This window comes from Chlorocebus sabaeus, chromosome 10 (genome assembly GCF_047675955.1).
Source record: "Chlorocebus sabaeus isolate Y175 chromosome 10, mChlSab1.0.hap1, whole genome shotgun sequence".
Classification (NCBI taxonomy): domain Eukaryota; kingdom Metazoa; phylum Chordata; class Mammalia; order Primates; family Cercopithecidae; genus Chlorocebus; species Chlorocebus sabaeus.
In genome coordinates this window covers 58,979,496-58,992,154 of record NC_132913.1, presented here as the reverse complement: position 1 = coordinate 58,992,154, position 12,659 = coordinate 58,979,496, and the positions used below count along the sequence as shown (strand labels likewise).

General features: G+C 34.5%; 1 protein-coding gene across 9 annotated transcripts in view; it reads right to left on the bottom strand.

Annotated features, from left to right (window-relative positions):
* DYNC1I2 (dynein cytoplasmic 1 intermediate chain 2) overlaps window positions 1–12,659 on the bottom strand; it is a 60,694-nt gene that overhangs the window by 20,832 nt on the left and 27,203 nt on the right. For all 9 annotated transcript variants that reach the window (XM_038001925.2, XM_007965350.3, XM_007965352.3 and 6 more), the window contains 6 exons: window positions 2,851–2,946; window positions 2,475–2,637; window positions 2,264–2,363; window positions 1,643–1,768; window positions 609–755; window positions 147–260 (listed from right to left, as the gene is read on the bottom strand). In XM_038001925.2, coding sequence (XP_037857853.1) covers window positions 147–260; window positions 609–755; window positions 1,643–1,768; window positions 2,264–2,363; window positions 2,475–2,637; window positions 2,851–2,946 — 746 coding nt within the window. The remainder of the gene's footprint in view (window positions 1–146; window positions 261–608; window positions 756–1,642; window positions 1,769–2,263; window positions 2,364–2,474; window positions 2,638–2,850; window positions 2,947–12,659) is intronic.

Below are 12,659 nucleotides of genomic sequence, written 5' to 3'. Positions count from 1 at the left end.
CATAAAAAACTATATTAAACATGCTTCAGCTTATAAACTGTTGTAACACTACTATAAAACAGTGTATGAGAAACATAAGTTGAGGTATACACACATGTAAAACATAACATTTACCTCAAAATTTCAGTTTCCCAAGTATAACCCACCTGTGGATGGGAAAGCATGTCCAGACTCCACGAACAAATTTTTCCATCAGTAGAGATGCTAATCAGATTGTGAGCATTTTGTGTTCCAACAACATTCACACAATATACAGGGTGCTAGAGATATTTAAAAAAAAAGTTTTCAGGGATTATTTTACCAAAAAGCAAAACAAAATGTTTAGTTTAATTATAAGCATTCTATTTACTATCAAGTCCCATAACTTGTAGGTATTCTTAATATGAAGTTTGCTATTAACAGAAGGTTGTCACAGAAGAGAGATGAGTCTCCAATAAATCTCCAAAAAAAAAAAAAAAGACGGCCTTCATTCTTGGTTGCTAAATGGTGAGGAATTCATACACCAAAGGAAGTGCATTCTGAGATGACTCTGATGGCCACAACACTAAGTATTATAGCTAAGGGTGAAGGAGCACAGAAGCCTAATGGAAATAACCTTATTTACTTACTGTGTGTGCAGCTGCTGACAGTGGAGTTCTTTGCACTGGAGTTCTTTTATTGCTACGGTTATCCCAAAGCACAATTTGGCCTGAATATGTACCACCAACAACAAGATTTGGATGAAATTTTGCAAATGTGGCAGACATCACAGCTGACTGCAAATAAGTAAGATTTTCATACTTGAGATTCAAATGAATAAAGCCTGACAAGTTCTAAAAACCAATCTATTTCCGAAATATTTCTTTCTTCATTTTATGATATTAGAGGTTATAAAAAACAACTAAATTAAAGTTTTCACTGTTTCAGAAATATAAAAATGTATCTTTAAGATATTTTTTGCTTAAAAGTCCAATGTAATGGCTGTTTACATAAGTAGGTTTAACCAATTTATCAAAGAAAGCAAAAAGTTATTTAACTATAGTATTAAAAAGATAACTAGACCTGCATTAGCCTCTGAGACAGTAATCTAACAGTAGAGTACATGCTAGTTTGATTCAAGTAAGTGTTTACTCAAGATTATGACATTATTAAAATATTTTAACTTATGCAACCAGAAAAGGCTTGCAAATTCTAACCTTCTACTAAATCTACTTTAAAAATCTGCATCTGTTTTGTACTTCAACCATATGTTTCTACTTAAAACCATTTAGTTCCAATTCCTCAGGCCATGTATAAGTAATTCAGTGGGCCAATCATCTAATTGTATATTCACAAATAAGTTCCTGGGAAACTCCCTGTAGGAAAGACATTTTATAAAAGATTCCTTTTATACAGTCAATCACCATAAAAGAAAATCACAACTGCAAAGGACTTTAGGTGTGATTAAACATTATAAGAGATGTCAGAAAAGCTACAAAAGGCAGATCATGTTGAACTGAGAAGTCTTCAGTTTTCTGTTAACATCTGTTTGCAAATATGGAGTGGTTTAGTAAAATGCCAATCCAATGAAATCATTATGTTGACAAGAAAAGAAAAAAGGCACTTGTCTTAATTCATCAATGAATTCTTAAACTTGAGGAAGACTGTTAAAAGACCACCATACCTGGCAGTGAAACACATACTCTGGGGTAGTTTTTTTGTATTTCATATTCCATACAAGGGCCACACCATCAGGCTCATGAGGGGCATCTTCATTGTTATTATAGGAAGCCACAAGTAACTCCGGATACTGCTCAGAAGAATCAAGAGGAAAAGAAATGCTATGCATTATAATAAGAACTGTTTTATATTCCTAGTTATTTATCAGATTATTATTCTGAAAATACAAAAATCTAACATTTCATCAAGAGAGACATCTCTAGCGTTATGCTCACTGGGACATTAGTACAATTTTAAATTAGAACAGTTAATTATTTTAAATGTTTTAATGTTAAAACATTTAATTAAAATATGTGTCCACATTTTACACAAAGGATTTGGTGAGCAACTGAAATTAGTAAAACTGGCCTATAGCATCAAGTCCTGAATTTTAAAAATAAACAATGCTTCTAATCTTTCTTCTAAAGTACATAGGATGAGTATGTTAACATTAGAGCCATCATCCAATTAATTTTAAATAATACATATTGATTTATTACACAAAAATTCCCATAATTAAAATAAAATGACCTGCTAATTATAATTTTAAAAATGAGTTAAGAGCAGCCATTTTGTTGCATTTTACCTGAGATGACCAATCCAAACAACTAACAACCCGATGCTTCGACCAACGTTCGTCAAAAAATTGTCGATTTAATGACAGCTTAGCACCTGCTTGAATCTCTCTACAAAAAAAGACCAACCCCCACAAAAGATGGTGTTATAATTTTTATCACTCTTAATCTTAAAGTAATTTAACATTATTGAAGCTAAAGATCTTAGCAATTCAACATTACCCTTCTTTGTCTTCCAAATCTCTCCCACTGTAGTCAAAGAAGATGTTAATCTGCTCAGAAAGAGCTCTTTCTACAATTCTTGTAGAATGGTCAAAGAAACTTAAGAATTCCTCAGAGTGCAAGATTTGTTGCTTTTCTTCTTCAGTCAGCTCATGAGGGGGAGCTGGAAAATAAATAATTTTTTGAAGTATGATTTATGTCAGGCAAATCACATCAACTCACTATCACAGTATGGATCAATGAATATTACACATTCTTTTTCAATCAGATTCACTTATTTGATTTACAGCATTTCATACTGCTTTAATACATAAGTAATAAAAGGAATCTTAACAGAAATCAACAAAATTTTTTAAAGTTTAATTCTTTAAGATACCTTTACTATCATTTTCCTCATCTTTCTTTAAAGTTTTTTCTTCTTCAGGTTCAATAGGTGGTTTAGGAGCCACTACATCATCATCTTCCTCTTCATCTGAAAAAAAAAAAAAAAAGAAGGATATAATAAATTATTTTAATGAAAACAGCTGGTAACTTTTGAGACAGTATTTCCGAAGGTATCACAACTCCCAAGATAAAAGCAAAACTAAACCACGGACAGGACAGAACAAGTACAAATAATAGGGATTTTTATCAACATAATCAAATAATTAAGTGGAACCTCTTGGTTTTTATACATACCTATGTGGTACCTCAGCAACAGCCACCCTAAATTCTGTAGCTACATAAACTGAAATAAGATATATAAGCAACTAGGATGAATTCCTCATGAAGTCTCTAAAAGCTTGCAAGCATTTATCATTCTAGACAGAACAACATGCAACTCCTGCATAGTTTTATATAGCATGCTGACACATTAATGCTGTAGAATGAGGAAAATCAAATGTCTAAAATAGCCTACAGAGCTGGCTGCTTACTTGTGATCTGAAACCATCAGTGTCTAATGGGTCTTCATATGGCATAAAGATGGCTTACATTAACTCTCAGGTTGCTATTTGAGAGGCAGATTTTGAAGATAATAGCTATAAGACCACATTTTCTATTCTGTCATTTTAAATGCAAGTCTCATCATCTATTGTTACATGATGTGGCAATAAGCACTTAAAATAATGTTTTCTTAATTTGAATAAAAGTATACATTGGGATAATACACAATGTTTATAAGACTTCTAAAAAATTACTAAATCTCTTACATCCCAAACCAGGAAGTAATTTAAAATCATTTATTTTAAAATGTTATAGAACACATAACCCTGCCTACCTTTTCTTTTGCTACACACTGAGATGGGTTTTTATGAAGAAAATGTTTATTTTTATTGCCTAAACACATGCGTTATTTGTCTATAAGGGAAAGGCAGCAGGCATCTGCAGCAGAGTGCAGCTCAAGTAATGAAAGCCTATTCAATAAGGGGACTTTACTTGTTATAGTCATTTCCCTGACTCATGTTCAAAATTATCTAAAACACACATACATACAACGTACACAAAAGAATGGTCAAGAATGGGAACCAGCTGCCAAGTCATGGTCCCAGCAGCCAGGCCAGCTGACTAGATAGCAACAACCAGATGGCACTGCTGGGATTGTGTCTTTCTGCTACAAGGTGGCAATGGGATGGCATAACATTCTTCCGCTTCACTGCTTCCAATCCTGTGTCTCTCCCCAATGGCGGGCCTGTGCAATTACCAGCACTCCAGGAGGCCTAAAGACAAGCCTTTACCCTGCAAACAAAATGCAGCTTGTAGGCCACACCAGCTGCCAAACCACACACATAGTGTTAGGTTTAGAGAGCTATGAAAATCTTTCTAACTCTATAGTATAAGCAATAAAAATATAACTGTACCTGTGGAAAGAAAGCTTTAAATGACACTGTATAATGCACACAATGATACAACCTCCAACTTAATCAAAATGATAATGACGTATGCCAATCCTACATTACTTGAAATTGAGCGATTTTTACGTTCTGACAAGTTTACAGAACTAGGATAAATGGCACGAGTGATTTCAATATATGCTCATACTTTTGAACCAAATGGTGAAGGTTAAAATTTTTCCTTTCAAGGGCCTCAATCAGCCACAAAGGAAAACAGTAATCACTGTCTTTTCAGCCAGCCCAACCACATTTGTCAGCCCTTTCTCCGTCAATGCAGCCAGAGCAATCAACCTGCCAAACATTCAGAATGGAAAAACAATCTGAAAATACAGGGTATAATGCACCTGCCAGTGAAAATGGCCATTTCAAGAAAAGCTAGTGATCTCAGTGACCCTGCTGAGGAGGCGGTGGTGCAAAGGGGAAAGAACACGTAAAAGAATTCTTAGTGATCGCCACTCTCTTGCACACTGACACTTCCTTACAAAGCATGCCAATTACAGCTTTTGTGCTACTTAAAAAAAATGAAAAGCTTTTTGGGGCAAAATAATCACATAGAGAAACAGAAAGACACTACTCCTTTTTAGATGAATTCTCATATGCAACAAATTATTAATCTGAAAATAGTATAACTGGTAGCAATTCTATACTACATTACTCAAGCATTAGAATGAAATTCTTCCATAAAGTCACCTGCAGGTGTAATGTAATAAAATAATTTTATTACATTTAACTTACAAGTTGTCTTTTAGAATAATAGGACATCTACTTCAACTAAAAATTCACTGTAAGAATATACATATATTCTCCACTTTCTGCTAACGCTACCAGTTACCCTAATCAAGTTTACTAGTAGGGTTCACTGTATGTAAATCCTAAAATCAAAGATAGGAATTTTGAATCACCCAGGACGGGTCATTCTTGAGCACTGTGAATTATAAATTACAGCCTCCTACCCACATCTTATTCTCCTCCTTCAACTTGGTTGTATTATACGGCCTCTAAGTACCATTTCCAATGACAGGTGTCAAATTCCTGTCATAATGCATATGGTCAGTACTTTAGTGCTAAGTGACCTCATAATTTACATATTTAACAGAAAAGATCTTGTTTATAGACACTCTTTTCCTTCTAAAATTTAAAATGTAGATGAAATATGTCAGACAGTGATCTATATCTGTGTACTATACAGCATGTGCCATGCCTGTTTGTCCATATAAATTATTTCAGTTGTAGCTGAATGATGAGTATCAACTATTTAAACACATGCTCTCAGGGTTTTATTTTAGAATTAAAGAACATACCCTCCCTTTCTACATGGATTAAAACCAGATTTTAAAACTATCATTGGTACTTAAGCTTCATAAAAATGATTAAATTTCAAGGAACATAAAAACAACGCTGTTCTTAAAAACTGTAAAATGCAATCTTTTTGCTGTAAGGTTGATCTTAAATAATTATCAAATTTACTAAATATTTGACAAAAATGCTTAACAACAATAACATCAGATTAAAGAATGTTCTTCTGAAACAAATACGCTTTTCTTGTTATAAGCTAATATGATAGCTACCAAAGGACTATTAACATGGCCAAAAAAATAAAATTACAGTTCTAAAGATTTTCTAATCTAGTCCTTATTACATGATGAGCTATATTTAAAACTGGAAAAGACTGTAACAGAGCAGGAAGGCTGAAAAATGGGGCTGCCATGTCACATCAATTTATTGATGAATATTCATTACAATATGCTAAGTGGTTAACTCCATGCTTTCTCTGACAAGGAATCTAAGGTTATAAACTGAGCAGTAAAGAGTGCATAAAAGTAGCAGTTACTTTTAAAATGACAAATCTCTTGTCAATGAATGCTAAAACTAGGTTTAATGAACCACTGAATTTTTACTGAGTTAACATCAAAATTGTGATGTATTTTGGTGAGACAGAAAGAAAAGCTGTTTTGTAAATTAAGCTGCACCTAGAAATAACACCAAAGAATGAAATTCCAGTTGTTGGAATAACCTGTTACAATGGAGTAGGTTAATCAAAGTTAAATCATCTGTGAAATGGGTGGCTTTTGTTAAACTGAAGGAAGGAGCCTTCAGAGCAAGTTTTCTCATCTGTACCTCATGGTACATTTAAGATACATTTTACATTCAAGATACCTTTAAGATAAGCTATGCCACAAAGCATACTTTGACGTTCATTTTACATTCAAGATACCTTTAAGATAAGTATGTCACAAAGCATACTTTGAATTATTTTAAAATATTACGAGACATTTAAAAGGTAATACAGTATCTTAGAAAATCCTTACTGAACAAACATTGCTACTTATGAATCTATCACTTTTAATGATTAAATCTCAATAGGAAGTGAAAAACAAATCCCATCATTAGTGCACTGTTGTTTAGGAAATATGTTTGTTGTCCATCAATTTACTAATGTAGTTTTATTATAACGGTGCATCCCATTTTAAGATAATTTAATATCCTATGAAAAATTCCTAACTTATAAGGTAGTCTGATTATTCCTGGTATAAAGGAAGCTGACACTGAATTCTAAAAGTCAGGACATTTTGCTGCATATAAAAATATGATTTGACTTATAAAAATTCAACTTATGAATAACTTGACAAACATCTATGAAAATATTAGAGGAAAATGCTTTAATCATTAGTTTAAAAATACAGATTACATAGGAATGATTTTCCTTTAATATTTTCAAAGAATCCCTTCTTTTCTGGGTGAATTTCATTTTGAATCACTCTATTTCAATCCATTTGTCCATCATTTCATCTTCTTATACCTTACTCTTTAAAATCAAATGTATATTAAAGAAAATCTTCATTGGGACAAAGCTTCACGAATGTATCAATGGAATCCATTCCTTTTCTTTTTTTACACCATCTAGAATAAGATGCAAGGTCACTTGGCTTTCTTTGGCTTTTCAACAAGGAAAAAATACACAGCTGACTTTTTAATCAGAAATGATTTCAATATAGATATAACGCTAGCTTGGGGAGGAAATAAGAAACGACTAATAGTTTAATTATACCACCTCCTTTAACACAAAATTTGTCTCTCCGTAGCCTTTTTTTTTTTTTTTTTTTTTTAAGAGATCGGGTCTTGCTATGTGCCTTGGCTGGCCTCAAACTCCTGGGCTCTAGTGATCCTCCTGTCTCAGCCTCCTGAGTGCCTGGAACTACAGGCGCACACCACCTTGACCAATTACAGTCCTTTTTATATAAAATTTGGGTTTCATTCTGGCAGTATTAGCATTCTTACATAGGTCATGTTATCTGTGATCTCATCAAATATTACATTTTTCTGAGGCCAGGGTTTCAGATATGCTGGTTAAAGTCTTTCAATCAAGATTAAGAACAAATGCTTCAATTTTCAATTATATTTATATTCTCATAGGTCCTCTGAGGGTTAAAACTAATTTATTAAATGTGTTATTCATTCCAGAATCTTTTAAAAATCCATTTTAATTAATTATTTATTTGAGATAGAGTCTCACTCTATCGCCCAGGCTCGAGTGCAATGGCACAATCTTGGCTCAATGCAATCTCTGCCTCTGGGGTTCAAGCGATTCTCCTGCCTTAGCCTCCCAAGTAGCTGGCATTACACGTGTGTGCCACCACACTTGGCTGATTTTTGTATTTTCAGTAGAGATGGGGTTTCACCATGCTGGCCAAGCTGGTCTCAAACTTCTGACCTCTGGTGATCTGCCCCACCTCGACCTCCCAAAGTGCTGGGATTACAGAAAAATCCATTTTAGATAAGGACGATGTATTAACCAGAAAGCATACAAATTTGGTCTTCTGGGAGTGAATTCCAAATGTTAAGATCATGCAATAAGTGATTACAAGATATTCACATATAATAATTTTCTACACACTATGAAGCTAATCAACAGGTATTGAAGAAAACATATCTGGCTACTAAGCCAATACCAACAGTAATTATAAACTCCTTCACAGAAAAGAAAGTGAAATGGAGTAAGAGAAATGGCACTTCACTAGAAATCAAGTGCCAGTTTCTGGATGTATGCCTGATATTCTCTCAGACGGTGGACTCAGGCTCACCAATTAATCCCCTTAAACCTCAGTTTCCTCAGAGATAAACAAGCTGATTAGATTAGGTAACCTTCAGGATTTCTTTTTCCTTTAATAATCTTTCAAAAAATAGCAAAATTAAAAAAAAATTCATACAGAAGAAGTGAATAAGAAAAAATAATGCCATTTTTCAAAAGAGGTAAAACTTTTAAAAGGTAAAGAATAACTTTTTTAGGAGTATATCTGTGGGCACCACGTTCTTGCCAAGAGAAGCTTTCACCTGCTGAGAAGAAAATTGACTGAAGTCACGTGGTACTAGTCAATTTCATTCACAGTAGGTGCTTTAAGACAGCAAAGCACCACAGTTCAGAGACAGTACTACCAACTTACAGAGTAAACTTGAAAGCAAGGTGGCGGCCAGAAGGTGGAAAAAGAAAAACAAGGCAGAATAAAAACTGCTTTTTTAAAGGAATAGGCTTGGCCATTTTTATTTAAAAAAAGAATACAAAAGAAAGGTAAGAGTTAAGTCTATGACCAATTTTTACCTTCAATTTGGTAAGTTACATCTGCACGGATTTTACTGCCTACCGAAGTTCAGTTTGCTGTCTGTTACATGCCAATTGTGATTTCACCAATTTTGTTTTACGGTGAGTTTTGGAATTCATTACATCATTCTTAAATGGGAACTAACTAGGCAAAGTTTGAGAACCACTGTATTAAAGTGATGGGTAAGCAAAAGAACAGTTAAGCACACAGTGTTTCCATTATAAAACCTTAATTTCAAGGTTTTTCTCTTTCCTTCTTTCTAAAACTTATAAAATTTGGGAAAAGAAACTTAATGTGAGAGGTCCTGACATGAAAATAACTATAATGATAGAGAAAAGAAATTATCTCATTTTTTCCCCAAAGGATACTGCCCAAATATCTCATTTTTATAAATATTTCCAAAGGGTAAGGATACCTCCATCGTATCAGGACGCATTTTTTTCCTCCCCTTCACTTATATACCTCAACCTGTAACTAAAAGGATGACAAATCCAAAGAAAGGATAAGCTAGTGCCTCTATATAGAGCAAATAAACGTGTAGAATCAGTGCTAGATAATATAAACTAAACAACTTACTACAGGTTACTATAGAAAAACAGGAGTTGCTACTTCAGTGGCAAGACAAAGTACACCTTAGACTCAGTCATATTTGGTTTACAATCACAGCCTACTAGCTATGTGATGCTCGATAAACTAACTCTTTCAGTTTCAGCTTCTTGGTGTGTAAACAAAACCAATACCTAACTTTTAGGGCTTTGGTGACAGCATTACTGATGATGTAAAGTGTCTCATACTATGCCTGATATGTGGTAGGCACTTCTTGGTGTTATAATTTTTAGTCACCAAGTTAAATAAGAAGTTTGGAGACATATTCATTGGAACCAAAATATTAACAATGGGTGGTACACAGCAGTATCAAAGACATTTCCTCTCTATATCCTTTCTGTACTTCTAAATTCTCTATAATATACCACTATAGTAATTAGAAAAAAAATTTTTTTTAAATGAAAGTCTTGGCTGGATGCAGTGGCTCATGCCTGTAATCCCAGCACTTTGGGAGGCCAAGGTGGGTGGATCACTTAAGGCTAGGAGTTTGAGACCAGCCTGGCCAACATGGTGAGTCCCCCATCTCTACCAAAAATACAAAAATTAGCTGGGAGTGGTGGCGCACGCCTGTAGTCACTGCTACTCAGGAGGCTGAGGAGGGAGAATCACTTGAACCCAGGACGTGGAGGTTGCAGTGAGCTGAGATGGCACCACTGCACTCCAGCCTGTGTGACAAAGTGAGACTCTGTCAAAAAAAAAAAAAGAAAAAAAGAAAAAAAAGGCTTCACTTAAACTGGGTATAACTATATATATAATAGGCATTACTCAAAATAGTTTCAGAATACTTTATATTTGAAACAATCCAAAATGCACTGTACCATAAGTGTAACAGTGTAACTAAAAATACAATCTCCAAATTATCAGATGAAGAAAAAGGCCTAAATTTATTTTTTTAAATGAGTTACGGTGCCTTCGTTTTGGCTACTCTGCTCACTTTCTGAGTTAACGTATCTACTAATGTAGCTCCTAAATGGCAGACATAATACTCACCAAATTAATATACTAGTTAACAAAATAATATTCTCTAGCAATTATAGAATCCTGCAGTATTAGTATTCTCATATTGACAGCTCCACACTTTCTTTCCTTCCTTTTTTAAAAAAGTTGCTTATGTCTCAAGCAAGTTTATCATCAGTGTTTTTCTTGTTAGGATGAGGACCTTGCATCTACAAAAGCTATCTTACCAACCAATGGAGCAGCAGGAATGAAAAACAATGAATACACAGAAAATTTACATGGCCAAGTAAAAAGTACTTGGACATGGCCGGGCGCGGTAGCTCATGCCTGTAATCCCAGCACTTTGGGAGGCCAAGGTGGGTGGATCCCCTGAGGTCAAGAGTTCGAGACCAGCCTGGCCAACATGGTGAAACCCCATCTCTACTAAAAATACAAAAAATTAACCAGTCATGGTGGCAGGCACCTGTAATCCCAGCTACTCAGGAAGCTGAGGTGGGAGAACTGAGCCAAGATGGCGCCACTGCACTCCAGCCTGGGTGTCAGAGCAAGACTCCGTCTCAAACAAACAAACAAAAAACTTGAACAAAATTTCCTCAAAATTTTGAAAGTGTAATTATATGTATCATAATGTTGTCATCCCCTTTTGAGAAGAGTGAAAGGAAAAGTTTAATGTATTTATTTCATTTCCATCCTCAGAGGACAGCAAAAGGAGAATAAAGTGTCTGTGATGATCTATTATTAAGTCAAAAGGTTGTAAATAGCTACAATCCTAATTTTTTTTGAAACGGAGTCTCGCTCTGTCGCCCAGGCTGGAGTGCAGTGGCACAATCTTGGCTCACTGTAACCTCTGCCTCCTGGGTTCAAGCAATTCTCCTGCCTCAGCCTCCCGAGTAGTTGGGATTACAGGCGCCCACCACCACGCCCAGCTAATTTTTGTATTTTTAGCAGAGACAAGGTTTCACCATGTTGGTCAGGCTGGTCTTGAACTCCTGATCTCAAGCAATCCACCTGCCTTGGCCTCCCAAAGTGCTAGTACAGGTGTGAGCCACCGCGCCCAGCCACAACCCTAATTTTTTTTTAGGTATATGCAAATATGAAATTTTAAAGATTTTCTTTGGCAGTAGACAGGGATTTCAAGGATTTCTCCTCGCTTCTGCTTACCTGTATTTTCTGACTTTCTGCAATGAATATAACTTTTGTTTTTCCTTAATGGAGAAACATGGTAATTTAATTAAAAATTTAAAAATACATTAATTCAAATATTTGATAAAACTTCTATTCCAAAATTGTTAACAGCTCTAAAATCCATAACTCATTTGATGGTAAACTCTGACATGACCAGAGGTAAAGCTATTTATAATCATTACTTCTCTCACTCAGTATGTTCACATGCTTTGCTGCCAAAATATTAATGCCCAAAATACTACTGGAGTGTTAACATATGATATATATGTTTTATTACTTTTATATAATCTGAAAAATTCGGAATTCTAATACATATGTGGCCCCAAAAGCTTCAGATAAGATACTGTGAAGTGTATTAGGGATCTTACATAAATCTTTTTTTTTTTTTTGTATGATATGAATTCATTAGCCTTACTGGGAAATGAGATCATAGTACTTTATGCTGGAATCATTAGCTATTTGCAATGCTTTCTGGTTTAAGAACCAAAGGGTCTCCACATTCAATAGGTCTGTGCATACTTCCCCATATTATACACAAATTACAGGCTACTAACTAATCAACACAATAGAGCCACTATACCATAAAAGAGAAAGTTTAAGAATTAAGTCTAGATTTGTTCATTAGTATGAATAACATCAGGGTACAGTGTGCTATTCAGAAATAATTTACATGACTTTGTTTACTATGGGACCCACTCTCTTTTGGGGAAGAATTATGCTCAATGACAGAAATAGAACATTCTTAAGCTTTTTGGCTTCTAAAGGCAGTATATATTAATGACAAAATAAGGGCTGAAAGACTTAAATTTATGTCAACAAAATTAAGAAACCATACATACAGCTTACAACATTAACTTCTAGTAAGTTTTAAAACTCCAAAAAATGAAGACATAAATACAGAAACTGTAAAGCATTAGTTCTCTCATGTTTCCCTAAGAAAATATGCCAAAATACAAAAGCAAAAAAGA